The 16641-nt window shown below is 41.3% G+C and overlaps 2 protein-coding genes across 8 annotated transcripts in view; one reads left to right on the top strand and one right to left on the bottom strand.

Moving 5' to 3' along the window:
- The window catches only part of rnf19a (ring finger protein 19A, RBR E3 ubiquitin protein ligase), a 77929-nt gene extending 74630 nt beyond the window's left edge, over positions 1 to 3299 (top strand). For all 5 annotated transcript variants that reach the window (XM_078216719.1, XM_078216722.1, XM_078216720.1 and 2 more), the window contains exon 10: positions 1398 to 3299. In XM_078216719.1, coding sequence (XP_078072845.1) covers positions 1398 to 2073 — 676 coding nt within the window. In that variant the 3' untranslated portion in view covers positions 2074 to 3299. The remainder of the gene's footprint in view (positions 1 to 1397) is intronic.
- Positions 3300 to 6505: 3206 nt separating this feature from the next.
- Positions 6506 to 16641, bottom strand: part of LOC144495912 (sperm-associated antigen 1-like) — a 122294-nt gene continuing 112158 nt past the window's right edge. For all 3 annotated transcript variants that reach the window (XM_078216716.1, XM_078216717.1, XM_078216718.1), the window contains one exon: positions 6506 to 8500. In XM_078216716.1, coding sequence (XP_078072842.1) covers positions 8372 to 8500 — 129 coding nt within the window. In that variant the 3' untranslated portion in view covers positions 6506 to 8371. The remainder of the gene's footprint in view (positions 8501 to 16641) is intronic.

Genomic DNA, 16641 nt, shown 5'->3' with positions numbered 1-16641 from the left:
AAGAAGTTTGACATCGGGTGGAAAACGGGACTTGTCATATAGACAATTGTTGGTGCAAGGCCAAAGCGGATAGTAATGAGACAAGTAAAGAAACAAAAGATGTGCCTGGAGGAGGTGTGAATGGCAGGATAATGAGCAGCTGCTGTCCAAAAGCAAAAGAAGATTGCATCAGTGTTGGGGTTTGGAAGAGACAAAGAAACAAAAGATCAGCTGGCTGAGAAAAGGAACTAGAAAATAGAAGCTAGCAAGTCCTGTACCATCTCGGTCAACTGTCTTAACAGTGGAGCCCCTGACCCACATCAGATGATAGAGTTGGCCACTAAGATGAGGCTGCCAAAGATTAATGTTGGTATATATAGGGCCTGATGCATAATAAAGTTCCAGCCTCTCAACCATTTTCCTATATTGGGATATATTTTCTCCGTTAGGCCTGTGTTACCAATGAGACAGCCAATGTTTACCAGTCCAACGCCGGCATCTCCACATCTTAACAGGGCTTTGCCGTCTTGTGTACCCAGAGTATTTCTCTTTGCTCATGACGAGTAAAGAAAATGCGCACTTTCCAGTGATGAAAATATTTGGCACTTTCCATTATTAATTTACATGTATGTTAGAGGGGAACATGTTCTGTCAGTTGGGCACAAGTGGACAATCAGACTGGTAGATTAGACTCCCCTAATAATTAATCTTGCGGAAAGTTAGAACCAACTCCTATTCGAAGTGCAGAGAGATCTGATCAAATATGCCAATCAGCTTTAATTTCATGTTCACAGTTGACTCTTAATGTGTTAGGCAAATATCTATATGTATCTTCCATAAGATAAGTGGAAACTTTGCCTTTTGCAGAATTTGAGCAGTCTTGTTCTACTTCAATATTTTTTTCCCAAGCATACAATAGTGTGGATTGTATCCTTTCTTTTAAAGATCAATACATTAATTTGATCACAGGACCTGCCACAGTCTTAATGTGACCTGAGGTGAATGTTTTAGGACAGTGTAGTTGTGTAGGCTTTACCCAGGGACTTTTAATTTGTAGAAGCTGTCAGGTTGTGAAGGTATAATTCTCTTATCTTCCTTTGATCAAAACATGAGTTGTCTTTCTGCCTCTGTGACACGATCTGGCAAAAAATAAATCTAGCATCTTGCATCAAGGGAATGAATTACAAGACTGAATTCAGTCAGTTCATGACATTGCTAACTACAGAGGAACATTTTGTGTGGTTTGTTATGCATCTGAATGGAGATGGATTAATACCTGTAATTCTCTTGTCACCTATTCAGTTTCTGAAATTGTTGAACTACAAATAGATTCAACTACCTCTACAATTGCTGCTCCAATTGAATATTCCTACATTGTCTGTAATGAGCTTGACATTTGTGTGTGCATCTTCTTTCAGGGAAGGAAACAGTCTGGAAGTGCAAGTTGACATTGAATCAAAGCCTGCAAAGTTCAGACACAACAGTGGAAGCAGTAGTGTAGAAGACAGCGGTGTGCCTGGTCGCAATGTAGCCACCTTACCTACAGCCCCTGTTACGGACAATCGAGGCAGTGCCTCCAAGTGGCCCAAAGAAACAACAACTAAAAAGTGTAAAGGAAAGTTGCAGAAAAGAGGCAGCATGAAGATAAATGAGACTCGAGAGGAGATGGATGCACAGTTACTTGAACAAAGAAGCACCAATTCAAGTGAATTTGATTCTCCATCACTTAGTGACAGTATACCATCTGTGGCAGACTCTCACTCCAGCCATTTCTCTGAATTTAGTGGATCTGACATGGAGAGCATGAAAACATCTTGTAGCCATGGTTCCAGTGACTATCACAGTCGGTTTTCAGCAGTCAGTCCCCTACCGGAGGTGGAGAACGATCGTCTGGAGACATGTCCATCGCAGGGTGGTAGTGGTCTTGCTCCTGCTGCAACTGGGCCAGGTGTGGATGTCTTGCAGTTGAGCTTCATTGCAGAAGAGAATGGTGCTGCAACTTCGGCAGTGTCAAATTATGCCATTGAAGAGGCAGAAAATGTAACCAATAATAACCAGCAGCAACAGACCAGTGCAATTCATACTGAGATTTAATCCTTCCATGTTGCAATTCTAATCATAAGATGTTGCTAATCAGTCCTGCTTACAGTTGATTATATGGTAATTGATATAAAAGGAAACTAATAACTTGGAAACTGAAACTGGTGCTTATTAACCAACAAGATCATGGATTTTGACGGTCAAAATAAAGTGTAGGTGTCAGGGTTAAATATATCATTACAGAATCTCCCACATATCCAGTTCAATTTAAAAGGATGGGGAGAGCAGTAGGTAGAGTTTTTAGAGAGGTGTTTATTGGGCAGTGTCGATGTCTGGCAGGTAACATGTTGAGTGAGAAGTGATAGTCCATTGTTCTGTCACTTACATGTGCGTGATATATGGCAAAGAATGTGTAATTGAACTTGTAAAGGTGCAAGTAGAAATCTGTTGAAGATTACATCAGAAAGACACATTCTTGACTGTGGTAATTCCTTTCAATTATCAAAGATCGACCCTTTCCTCAGTGTTTCCTGGTGCCTTTGGAAAAGACTGTGTTTAATACCTACGTTATTGAGGATATATTTATACTTCTCCAAAAAAAAATCTGTAGTGGACTACAGTATATCACAGAAGAATGCTAAAAATGCAGTTGGATGAAAGTTGTGTATAATGAATGAATTATCTTTAAATTATAACCCTATATTAGCCTACCAAAGACAGTACTCAGGCTTTTAAAAAAATGTTTTGCGTAACTGATTTAACTGGTTGCTTTGTTCTGAAAAAGCAAGTATTCATGACAAATGAATGCTGCTGCTGCAGTTTGTTACAGGTTGAAAGCACAGTGCAGAATTTGCACATTGCTTTGTTTGGAGCATTAGACAAGATAGGTGACGACTATGGCCTTTTCCCCCTTGTGTGACGAGACACTAAAAAAACTCACAAAAAGGCTGTCCTCAGCCTATAACGGTGCACTGTTAAAATTACAACATACTTCACAAATGCAAAATTGAGTCATTAAATGTGAGTATGTTTTGCGCATTATGCAGTGTTTGGTTTATGTTGCCATGTTGATAATGCTTGAAATTTTATCATTATGAACAGAAGAATAAGTCACAAGTTATGGTCTTTTTAATTTTCTTTAAGCTTTGGAACACTAGTGCCAGTTACAGTATATGTTGCATAACGCTTGTTTTGGTATCTGTATATTTGTTTGCAAGCTGGTTTGCCTAACAGGATGACTGTACGATGCATATCTAAAATAAAGTACAATTAAAAACTAATGTTGTGTTTATCTTTATTGTTCTGATTTTAATTTAAATCAAACTATTATAATGTACAACTCTTTCATGACTCAGCTGTTCACCTGGGGCATACAGGCCAAGATTCCATTTTGTCTAACCCAAGGCAATAATGTGAGGTGCTATTTTTGGCCTCTGACGTCGTTAACGAGAGTAAAATCTATCAAGGTGCTGCTTTTGATAGCTATCCAGTGAATGTCTCTGGACGTTTGATCAAGCTAAGAACTGGCTTTGGCTGTCAAATTGCCTGCTATTATTTGTTCTTCAATAACGGCCATTTATTTGAGGTACTAGAGCAGTGGTTCCCAAACTTTTTTCACTGGGCCGCACTTTCGGAATAAAAATTTGCTCGCGCAACACCTAATTTTTTATTGATAAATACATTCAAAAACAAAAAAAAACAACTAGCAGTGCTTGATTCATAACATAGAACACAACTACTTTATATGATCATGGGACATCCAGCAAGTATAAAACAATACTTGTTTAAATGTTTCTTTGATTGTCCTTGAATCTTCCCGCCACACTTGCCATCCTCTCTCGCCGCACCCTTGGGAACCACTGTACTAGAGGGCAATCAACGCTTGTTGAACTCTTCCCCAACAAGAAGTCAAAATCTTCTTAAATCACAAATTTTCTCCCTGTTTCTTTAAGAAAAATCCTTGATTGCCTGAATGCATCACTGATGTTACATAATGAAATACTACAGTCTCAAAAATGAGATGGCAATAGAAATTGAGGTATGCGAATGACCTGAAGCCAGTGCTGTTACTGCATAGAGATCAAAGCCTTTCACTAAGTTGAGGACCGGGGGGCTAAGACCGGATTTGAAATGCCTTTAAAATTTGCGAAATGAATTACTGAAGTGTATGTCTGTAGGTTAAATTTGCACCAACATAATAAACAAGAGGATTGAAAGTTACACATACAGTTTATAACACGTTTCCCAACGCATTGCAACTTTAGATGTTTGGAGTTTTCTTTCATGTTGACAATTTAAAATTTTTCATTCTCTCTTGATATGTTGTTAGCAACTAACAAAGAACAGTACAGCACAGGAAACAGGCCCTTTGGCCCTCCAAGCCTGTGCCGCTCCTTGGTCCAACTAGACCAATCGTTTGTATCCCTCCATTCCCAGGCTGCTCATGTGACTATCCAGGTAAGTCTTAAACGATGTCAGCGTGCCTGCCTCCACCACCCTACTTGGCAGCGCATTCCAGGCCCCCACCACCCTCTGTGTAAAAAAAATCCCTCTAATATCTGAGTTATACTTCGCCCCTCTCACCTTGAGCCCGTGACCCCTCGTAAACGTCACTTCTGATCTGGGGAAAAAGCTTCTCTCTGTTCACCCTATCTATCCCCTTCATAATCTTATACACCTCTATTAGATCTCCCCTCATTCTCCGTCTTTCCAGGGAGTACAACCCCAGTTTACCCAATCTCTCCTCATAGCTAAGACCCTCCATACCAGACAACATCCTGGTAAACCTTCTCTGCACTCTCTCTAACGCCTCCACGTCCTTCTGGTAGTGCGGCGACCAGAACTGGACGCAGTACTCCAAATGTGGCCTAACCAGCATTCTATACAGCTGCATCATCAGACTCCAGCTTTTATACTCTATACCCCGTCATATAAAGGCAAGCATACCATATGCCGCCTTCATCACCACCTCCACCTGTGTTGCCACCTTCAAGGATTTGTGGACTTGCACACCTAGGTCCCTCTGTGTTTCTATACTCCTGATGACTCTGCCATTTATTGTATAACTCCTCCCTACATTATTTCTTCCAAAATGCATCACTTCGCATTTATCCGGATTAAACTCCATCTGCCACCTCTCCGCCCAATTTTCCAGCCTATCTATATCCTGCTGTATTGCCCGACAATGCTCTTCGCTATCCGCAAGTCCAGCCATCTTCGTGTCATCCGCAAACTTGCTGGGTTTTGAAATGTCTTTCCTAAATCTTGCCAAAGTTTTTCAAACTTAACCAATTTTTCAACTTCACGTTGATATTTTGGGGGTGGGGGTGGGGGGATAGTGGAATAACATGCAGGTTCACAAACAAATACAAATCTTTGGACATTGGCGGGACAAGTTATTAAGGCTGCTAAATCAAATGGGACCCTTGGCTTTATTTATTCAGTCATAGGATTCATTTGTGGTCCATACCCAGTTGCGCTTCAGAAGCTGGTGGTGAGCCACCACCTATAAACCACTGGAATCCATATGGTGAAGGTAGGGAGTTCTTGGACTTTGACCCAGTGATGATGGAATGGTAATTCCAAGTCAGGATGGTAAGCAGGAGGTTTCCATGTATCTGTCTAGGTGGGAGAGGTTGCAGATTTGGGAACTGCTGTTGCAAAACCCTTTGGTGGGGTGGCTGCAATACATCTAGATGATGTACACTGCTATCACAGTATGCCAGTAATAAACTAAGTGGAGGTCTAAGGTGATGCATGGGGTGCTGATGAAATGGATTGCTTTGTCTTGAAATGTGTTGCGTTTCAAATGTTGGAGCTGCATTCATCTAGGGAAAGTGAAAGTGTACCATCACTGACTCCTAGATGGTGGCGAGGCTATGGGAGCAAGAGTTTTGAACTGATCTGTTGATTGTGGGATTGCTTAGCTCTGTCCATAGCATACTGCTTCTGTTTAACATGCACGTCGTCACTGGTGAGTTGCTCGTCACAAGAGTCCCCAGCCTAACCTGCTCTGCAGCCTCCATTCTTGTGACTGGGTCAATGACCTCCAAGATGTTGATCATGCGTATTTGATGATGGTAATGCTGCTGAAGGTTGAGGAGAGGTGGTTAGTTTTCATTGGATATGGCGGTTACCCCTGATTTAAGTGTAATTTTCAAAACCGGCTAGCTATCTACTTAAAGGAGAAATTTGCAAGACTAGAGAGGAAGGGTGAAGATGAGAAAATGGGCCTAGTTAGTCTCGGCCTGAGTTGGGAACATTCCTGTAAATTGAGTAAAAACAGCTATGAGTGAGCAAGTATCTCTGCCCTATCTCTCTGCCGTTCAAATGAGTATCTTAGACAAAAGGTTCAAGATTTTCCTCCTCCATTTACTGAGTGAAGTATGCTTTTTTTTTTTAAAAAAGCACTGAAAAATAAACACCAAATTAAGTGCATCCTGCAATTCACAATGTTGTTTTTCCTCAAATTAACCAAACACAGCTCTAGAAGTTTCACAACTGGTCTTGCCTTTAATGGGGTTTCAAACCAACTCCATGCTTCCTCTTCATATAGAAATGTTTTGAAGCCATTGCTTATTTTTTCCATCCCTGAGGTAGTTTTCCAGACTCATTAAGTTGGCAAAATTAAATAAGTAATTTTTATAATGGGAAATCGACAACAAACTGAAAGGAAACTAGAACTCCAACTAAGGCAATGCAATAACATAACTTAGCAAAAGTGAATAGTTTTGCAAGATGTTTGCCCATTTCCTTCTGAGGGATTTTTCTTCCATCTAAAAGTTACCTGAAACCAGTTTGATTATATGACTAGACTGGTCACAGATAACCATGCATCTTCCTCCCCCCTCTCTTTTTCTGCTTTCAGTAGTTTCTCCCTCCTCTGACAGCTCTTGAGCCAGTTTTTGTTTAGTATGACTGCTTGCTCACTTCCCTTTTGTTTAAAAAAAATCCTTGTTCCCTGTACCAAATTGTGATCAATATCTAGGAAATGAAAGAGCAATTGTATCTTTATGAATTTGTAAATCCTTGGTAAATTTGTATTCCACCATCAGGAAATGATGACCCATTTTAATTTTTTAAAAAACATTTTCATGTTGTGTAGCTGAGTTTATAAAGTAATGGTTAGATGGATAAATTGGACTCCCACAAATTATAATTGTTAAAAGGACCACATTCTCAAAAATTGAATGGCCAGATCTGGTAGCAGTTGTGTGAAGAATTCCCTTTTAATACTGTTAGATCTGTTGACGTCGAAGGATGTAATTTATGGAACAAGGCTCTATAATGGGAGCATCATCTTGCAAAACTACCAATTTATCAGCAGAAATTTCCTGGGATAGAAGTAATCAATACAAGTATAGTTTATTATTTCAGTGCGTAAACACAACAGGCTGAAGCTATTTCTAGATTTCCCTGACCTTAACTGTGAGATTGCATTACAGAGCATATCAGTCGCACACATTTTAAATAGTACAGCAGTAAAATAATCTGCACAAATTTACTGCATTCTGAAGAGCTGCATTTTACATTCAAAGTTTCTTAAGTATTAATTCCTGTTCATTCACAGGGCAAAGTTAGCATTTTTGACAATCCATAAACAAAGGCTACTGCGTCCTAATTTAGTACTAACCAGGGTTCTTGAGGTTTAAAAAATGTTATCAGTACTACCTATTTTGATACTTGGAGCTTTGCAAAAATCAAAAACCAAAATACCAGGTGATATTTCTAAAAGTAGAATTGAAGTAATAATAGAAAATAGATGTATGTTGCCTTTGAGCTACCTGGGGGACACACCAAAAAATGTTAACATAAAACATAAGGAATAAAAACAAAATACTGAAAATGTTTGGCAAGTTGAGCCAACTGTGGAGAGAGAGAACAAGAGTTAACATTTTATGTTGATCTTCCATTGGCACTTTCTGATACTCTTTTCTCTCTCCACAGATGCGGCCAGACCTGCTGAGTATTTCCATTGTATTATTTCAGATTCCCAGCAACTGCAGGACTTGGCTTTCATGTGAGGAATTAACATGTCCAGCTGATTTACATTTGGGGACTGAAATCTCAACAATGAAAATGACTCTGATTTTTTGTAAACCAATGCAATCCTTGTTTAACTGCTTTACATGCATGGACTTTTATGAAACAGATAATTATGAATAAATTTAGGGGAAAGAACAAGATAATTGAGTGAAAGATTAGCAATATAACTTTTAGATCATTATACATCTGTTTCGAGAAAGAAACAAGTCAAAATAAAATATGCAGCATAAGCCATACAATTTTCATTGTTCTAAACCTCCTGAGATACACATTGTGTATTAACCTTGTGATTCCTGCCAAATAATTATTATATATCATAGTTTTTTGCTAGATTCTGTACATCTTCAGAGGTGAAGCCATCGTTCTTCATCTGTAACAGACGGTTGAAGAGTTGTTGCACTTGTTCCCTTTCTTTTCCTACAAGGACTGAAACCATCTGCACAGAAACAAAATTTAGTCATTTGATCCTATAATAAGTCACTCATTAACTAATTAGTCTGTAGGCATATCAAATACAAAGCACAATTTGTTAATAACTGTTATATCGTCTGCAAGCTAGTTCCATGCAGTCATGCCTCCAGCATGTCATTTTGTTGACTCAGTTTTAAGATTGAATATGATTTTGCCATTTATATAATGGTTTTGTGTAAAGTGCACCTTGTCACAATTTTTCAGTCCTGTTTTAGATTCATCTGTTAATCTATGCCTAGAAATTGGATTGTACAATGTTTTTTGTTTGTTTAGGCTAAAAACAAGCTGATGGATCCAAATTGGCATGCACAGTCCATACCAGGAGAGAGTTGCATGCCAAATTGGTTCGTGCACCCCAGAGCCAGAGTGCTCACCAGAAACTAATGTTTCTTAGGTCCTTCATGTTTGCAGATGGGGGCTCTAATGTCTGCTTCAGGCTCCTTTGGAAATCTGGATCATGACTGAAAGAGTAATGTTGTAAAGGTTCACATTAAACAGTGGCACAGTGGTTAACACTGCTGCTTCACAGCACCAGAGACCTGGTTCAGTTCTTGGCGCGGGTCACTGTCTGTGTGGTGTCTGAGCTGTCTCCCGGAGTCTGCGTGAGTTTCCTCTCAGTCTGAAAGACATGCTGGTTAGGTGATTAACCGTTCTAAATTCGTGCCTGTTCAGATACACTGAGGAACAGTGTGGCGACTAGGGGGTTTTCACAGTAACTTCATTGCAGTGTTAATGTAAGCCGACTTGTACACAAACTTTAAACTACTATAGTGTGTCGAAGCAACTACAAAGTTTGATCATTTATTTTGAAAATTAGTTTTATTTATTTATATAAATATAGCACTGCCAAAATGGGCATGCACAGTTTATCTGCCTGGAATGAGTGATAAAGCAAGCTATTTATTTAGATAAGTATTTAGCTGCCTTCTCATCACAACTGATAAATCATTAAGAGCACTTTCTTCCTCTTGAAACATCATCCACTACACCTACCCCTCTGCCACCATTATTGCTTCAAACTCCATAAACTATATCATTCAGAATGCTGCTTTACACTGTCGTCTGCATCAAGATCTATATACTCATTATGTTAGACTTCACACACTCCCTGTGACCTAGATAAATGACTTCATGATCCTCATTCTCAAATCTCTCCATGGGGCTTCTTTATAGTATTTTCCTTTAACCAGTTGTCCCCTCATTCCCACTTAGTTGAATTAATGCCTGCAGTCACTAAGACCCTGTTCTCTGCAATTCACTCGCAGTATAGTCGTCTTCCTCCCTGATTTCAAAAGTGTTCTAAACATCTTGTGAATTTTACTTTCATCTTCTCCTGATCTTGCTCTGGTTTCTCTTCCTTCTCTTTAGCATCTACTAATTATCCACTGTTCTGTAAATGCTGTCAGATGCCTTTCAGTACATGAGAGCTATCATTACTTGTGTTTTATTATTGATAAGCATCAACACATGAATAAATGTGCTTGCTTCAAAACAAAAAATGTATGGTAATGACATCCAGGTTTTGGTTCTGGCCCGAATTACATCAGTTGTGCTTGGATTGAGCCTGCTGCTGTCCTCCAAACACTGACCTCCTTTTGCAGATTTAGGCCAGTCAGCAGCACTTAATTTGCATGAAACCAAAGGGTTGAAGTGTCTTGAGGTGCTTGCTAACTGTGCAGATGAAGAGTAGGATTGCAGAGTGGATGAGTAAACTGATCATGATACCATGGGGGGAACAAAAAGGAATATGGCAGTGATAATGGACAATCTTTGTAGCTGTAACCAGGAGCTCCAAAAGTTATGTTGCTTGTCTGGTGCCAGGGTTATGGTATTTCCTCATGGCTGGAGATGAACAGAGTAGGAGGATCCAGATGTGGTCGTCCATAACATAAGTGGAACTAAGAATGATGTTCCACTGAAAGAGTTGGGGACCAAATTAAAACAAAAAGGTAATTCTCTCTCAATTGTTACCTGAGTCATGTGGCAATTGGCATTAGCGAATTAAACACGTGCCTCAGAGTGGGGTAGAAAGAAAGGGATTTTAATTCATGGGACACTCAGGAAGAAGAGAACTATTCTGTTGGGATAGGCTCAAATTAAATGGGGCTGGGACACATGTAACTAGAAACTTACAAAAAGGGGAGTTTGAATTTGGTCCATTGTATTCACTGCTCTCTACAGTGGGGAGACTAAACACAGACTGGGTGATTGCTTTGGAGAACACATTTGTTCAGTCTGCCAGCATGACCCCAACCTTCTGGCTGCTCACCAATTTACTCAACATCTTGCTCTCATGTCCATCCTTGACCTGCGGCAAGGCTCCAGTGAAGCCAGGCGTAAGCTGAAGCAGCAGCATTTCATCTTGCCATTGGGCACTTTGCAGTCCTTGGGACTCAATGTTGACTTCAGCAGCTTTAGATCCTGACGTTTCTCCTAGATCTTAAACCCCTTTTTAAAAATATACATGTATTGCCTCAATACAACCCCCACACCAGGCCTTCTGTCATTTGTTCATAAAGTTACTGCATTGTGTTGCAATCTCTCAGCTCTAACACTTCTCCCTCCATGTGTTCTGACAGAGTTAAATGACTCAAAACGTTAACTCTGCTTTGGGTTTTTACAGATGCCAGACCTGCTGAGTTTTTCCAGCATCCTCTGTTCTTGCTTCAGATTTCAACATCTGCAGTATTTTTGATTCGCTTAGAAGGGGCAAGAATTTGAGTGTAGGAAGATTTAGAAAATCAGAGAAAAGCTGAGACAACAAAACAGTGTAGTGATGCAGGTTAAAAAAGAGTGAGACAGGAAGGGAGAGTAAATTTAACAGTAATTGTGCATCAGCGAGTAATCGTTCATGAAGGGAATGGTATAAAAATGAAATTAAAGGTTCTTTATATCTGAATGTATGCAGCATCCATAACAAGCTAGATGAACTAGTGGCACAAAGCAAAATAAATGGTTTAAATCTAATTGCTACTGCAAAGACTGGGAAATAAATATTCCAATAGTTTGAAAAGACAGAGAATGACAAAGGCGGAGGGGTAGCCCCGATAGTGAAGGATGACCTAAGGACATTAGCGATGAAGCATCTTAGCTCAGAAAATTGAGGTAGAATCAGTTTGGATGGGAACCAGGAACACCAACAGTCAGAAAATACTAGTTGGAGTAGTTTATAGGCTAATATTGGTTAGTTATGCCGTTGGACAAAGAATTCAGCAATAAATTATGGGGCGCGTAACAAAAGCAATGCAATAAACATGGGGAGCTTTAAACTTCATAGCAATTGGACCAATCAAATTGGCAAAGGTGCTCTAGATTATTTTATAGAACGTTTTCATGACAATTTCTTGGAGCAGTGTGCTGTGGAACTAACTAGACACAAAGCTGTTTTAGATCTTGTATTGTGCAATGAGGCAGGGTTAATTAGTTAATTAAGCTCATTGCAAAAGACCCACTGGGAACTAGCGACCATAATATAATTCCAATAATAAACAATCTTAAACTTAGTCAATTAAATAAGTATGAGGGGAGAACCAGTTGAGGTTGAATGGGTAAATAGAGTAAAAATAATGGCTGTAAATAAACAGTGGGAAAGAATCAATCCAAAATATTCAATAAGAATACATTCCATTGAAAAATAAAACATCAGCATGAAAGATCCATCTGTGGCTTACTCAGGAAATTATGAGAATTAGATAATAACAGGGTACCCACCCAAGTTTACGCCCCTCACCCCTTGCTGAAAACTCATCCGGTAAAATGCAGCCCAATGGTTCTCTTTTTCCCTGTCTACTGCTCCCCCTCCTCAGATCCTTAATTTCTCAAACAAACCTCAACATTTCAACAGGCCTCAACCACTCTCACAGCTTTAATCCCTAGTCATGTTCAGCCAAACCTTCTGTTTTCAAAGCTTCTAATTATTCTTACTATAGACTTCTAAATGACCTCAAGCATTTCAACTTTTGCAAAACTATAGTACCTAAATAATGATGCAGACAAAATAAAAATAGGCAATTACTTGGCTGTAACCAGCCCCTATCGTGACACGGCTCCAGCTTTGCTACTTTATTTCTTGGTAAGAAGTTTAACAACACCAGGTTAAAGTCCAACAGGTTTATTTGATAGCAAAAGCCACACAAGCTTTCGAAGCTCTAAGCCCCTTCTTCAGGTGAGTGGGAATTCTGTTCACAAACAGAGCTTATAAAGACACAGACTCAATTTACATGAATAATGGTTGGAATGCGAATACTTACAACTAATCAAGTCTTTAAGAAACAAAACAATGGGAGTGGAGAGAGCATCAAGACAGGCTAAAAAGATGTGTATTGTCTCCAGACAAGACAGCCAGTGAAACTCTGCAGGTCCACGCAACTGTGGGAGTTACAAATAGTGTGACATGAACCCAATATCCCGGTTGAGGCCGTCCTCGTGTGTGCGGAACTTGGCTATCAGTTTCTGCTCAGCGACTCTGCGCTGTCGTGTGTCGCGAAGGCCGCCTTGGAGAACGCTTACCCGAATATCAGAGGCCGAATGCCCGTGACCGCTGAAGTGCTCCCCAACAGGAAGAGAACAGTCTTGCCTGGTGATTGTCGAGCGGTGTTCATTCATCCGTTGTCGCAGCGTCTGCATAGTTTCCCCAATGTACCATGCCTCGGGACATCCTTTCTTGCAGCGTATCAGGTAGACAACGTTGGCCGAGTTGCAAGAGTATGTACCGTGTACCTGGTGGATGGTGTTCTCACGTGAGATGATGGCATCTGTGTCGATGATCCGGCACGTCTTGCAGAGGTTGCTGTGGCAGGGTTGTGTGGCGTCTTGGTCACTGTTCTCCTGAAGGCTGGGTAGTTTGCTGCGGACAATGGTCTGTTTGAGGTTGTGCGGTTGTTTGAAGGCAAGAAGTGGGGGTGTGGGGATGGCCTTGGCGAGATGTTCGTCTTCATCAATGACATGTTGAAGGCTCCGGAGGAGATGCCGTAGCTTCTCCGCTCCGGGGAAGTACTGGACAACGAAGGGTACTCTGTCCACTGTGTCCCGTATTTGTCTTCTGAGGAGGTCGGTGCGGTTTTTCGCTGTGGCGCGTTGGAACTGTTGATCAATGAGTCTAGCGCCATATCCTGTTCTTATGAGGGCATCTTTCAGCGTCTGGAGGTGTCTGTTGCGATCCTCCTCATCCGAGCAGATCCTGTGTATACGGAGGGCTTGTCCGTAGGGGATGGCTTCTTTAACGTGTTTAGGGTGGAAGCTGGAGAAGTGGAGCATCGTGAGGTTATCCGTGGGCTTGCGGTACAGTGAGGTGCTGAGGTGACCGTCCTTAATGGAGATGCGCGTGTCCAAGAATGCAACCGATTCCGGAGAGTAGTCTATGGTGAGCCTGATGGTGGGATGGAACTTGTTGATGTCATCATAGAGTTGTTTCAGTGATTGTTCACCATGAGTCCAAAGGAAGAAAATGTCATCGATGTATCTAGTGTATAGCATCGGTTGAAGGTCCCGTGCGGTGAAGAAGTCTTGTTCGAACCTGTGCATGAAGATGTTGGCATATTGAGGTGCAAATTTGGTCCCCATGGCTGTTCCGTGTGTCTGGATGAAGAACTGGTTGTTGAAGGTGAAGATATTGTGGTCCAGGATGAAGCGGATGAGATGTAAAATTGCATCTGGAAACTGGCAGTTGTTGGCGCTGAGCACTGAGGCCGTTGCAGCAATGCCATCGTCATGGGGGATGCTGGTGTAGAGTGCCGAGACATCCATTGTGACGAGGAGCGCTCCTGGTTCAACTGCTCCATGTGTGCCGAGTTTCTGTAGGAAGTCCGTCGTGTCGCGACAAAAGCTGGGGGTTCTTTGTACAATGGGTTTCAGGATGCCCTCGACATAGCCGGAGAGGTTCTCGTACAGGGTCCCATTGCCCGATACGATGGGACGGCCGGGTGTGTTTGCCTTGTGTATCTTCGGGAGGCAGTAGAGATCTCCAACGCGGGGAGTACGTGGGATGAGAGCACGGAGGGTGTTCTGAAGGTCCGGATCAAAGGTCTTGATCTGAGTGTTGAGTTGACGGGTGTGTTCTTTGGTCGGATCTGCAGGTAACTGTCTGTAGTGTTCCTCGTTGTTGAGTTGTCGGTACACTTCTTTGCAGTAATCCGTTCTGTTCAGTATGACGATGGCCCCTCCTTTGTCTGCTGGTTTGATGACATTTGCACACACGAGGACGGCCTCAACCGGGATATTGGGTTCATGTCACACTATTTGTAACTCCCACAGTTGCGTGGACCTGCAGAGTTTCACTGGCTGTCTTGTCTGGAGACAATACACATCTTTTTAGCCTGTCTTGATGCTCTCTCCACTCCCATTGTTTTGTTTCTTAAAGACTTGATTAGTTGTAAGTATTCGCATTCCAACCATTATTCATGTAAATTGAGTGTGTCTTTATAAGCTCTGTTTGTGAACAGAATTCCCACTCACCTGAAGAAGGGGCTTAGAGCTTCGAAAGCTTGTGTGGCTTTTGCTACCAAATAAACCTGTTGGACTTTAACCTGGTGTTGTTAAACCTCTTACTGTGTTTACCCCAGTCCAACGCCGGCATCTCCACATCATGACTTTATTTCTTAACAGAGATGATGGTGGCACAGTGGCAATGTCATTGGACTATTAACCCTAAGGTCCAGGCTAATGCTCTGTCGGCATAGGTTCAAATCCCACCATGGCAATGGCGAAATTTAATAAAACCTGGAATTAGATGGTGACCATGAAACTATTATCATAGAAAAAAACATCTGGTTAATTAATATCCTTTCGGGAAAGAAGTCTGCCATCCTTATCTGGTTTAGCCTAAATGTGACTCCAGACCCATAGCAATGTAGTTGACCCTTAATTACCCTCTAGCACACCACTCAGTTCCATGACAATTAGGGGTGGGCAACAAATGAAAGAATTAAAAAAAAATTCCTGGGCATCTGTCCTTTGGTCCTCAAACAATAGCACAGGGAGATGTAAAATAACCATCATAGTCGGACTTTGTTAGAAATGCAAAATGAGAAATATCTCTGAACGTGTTTGCAATGTTATCGGTTTCTTTTAAAAATAAACCTGGATTAATAATGATGGGAGATTTAAGTAACAAGAAGAGTTAGTGAAAGGGGAAATGTGAATGGCAGTTTAACAGTGTGTGACAAACGAAACTTTTACCCACCAAGGAAGAAGCCCAACAAAAGAGGAATCAATGCCAGATCTGGCAATTGAAAATGAACCAGAAAAGTCAAGAGAAGCATTGGGTAAGATCTAGGCAGTAGCAATCAACTTGTGGCAAGTAACATTCACATCACACAAGCGCCAGGCAATGATCATTTCCAACAAGAGAGAATCTAACCATCTCCCCATGACATTCAATGGCATTATCAATTGCTGAATCCCCCACTATCAACATCCTGGGAGTTACCAATTACCAGAAACTAAACTGGACCAGCCATATAAACACTGTGGCTACCAGAGCAGGTCAAAGGTTAGGAATCCTGCCGTGAGTAACTTGCATCCTGACTCCCCAAAGCCTATCTACAATCTGCATGGCACAAGTCAGGAGTGTGATGGAATACTCTCCACTTGCCTGAAAGAGTGCAGCTCCAACAAAACTAAAGAAGCTCGACACCATCCAGGACAAAGCAACCCATTTGATTGGAATCCAATCCACTACCTTCAACACTCACTCTCTCCGCCACTGACAGCAGTATTTATAAGATACACCTTAGCAACTCACTCAGACTCCTGTGCTAGGATCTTCCAAACACACAACCTCTACCACCTAGAAGGACAAGGGCAGTAGATAATCGCTGGGCCTCTGACGCAAATCTTTGTCTCGTCACTGGACGCAGGTGAAGTCCCAGAGGATTGGAGGATAGCTAATGTGGTCCCGTTATTTAAGAAGGGTAGGAAGGATAACCCGGGTAATTATAGGCCGGTGAGCTTGACGTCCGTGGTGGGGAAGTTGTTGGAGAAGATTCTTAGAGATATGATGTATGCGCATTTAGAAAGGAATAAACTCATTAACGATAGTCAGAATGGTTTTGTGAGAGGGAGGTCATGCCTCACTAACCTGGTGGAGTTTTTTGAAGAAGTGACCAG

Source organism: Mustelus asterias, chromosome 7, assembly GCF_964213995.1.
Source record: "Mustelus asterias chromosome 7, sMusAst1.hap1.1, whole genome shotgun sequence".
Taxonomy (NCBI): domain Eukaryota; kingdom Metazoa; phylum Chordata; class Chondrichthyes; order Carcharhiniformes; family Triakidae; genus Mustelus; species Mustelus asterias.
The sequence above is the reverse complement of the archived record's forward strand: the minus strand, read 5'-3'. Positions and strand labels throughout refer to the sequence as shown.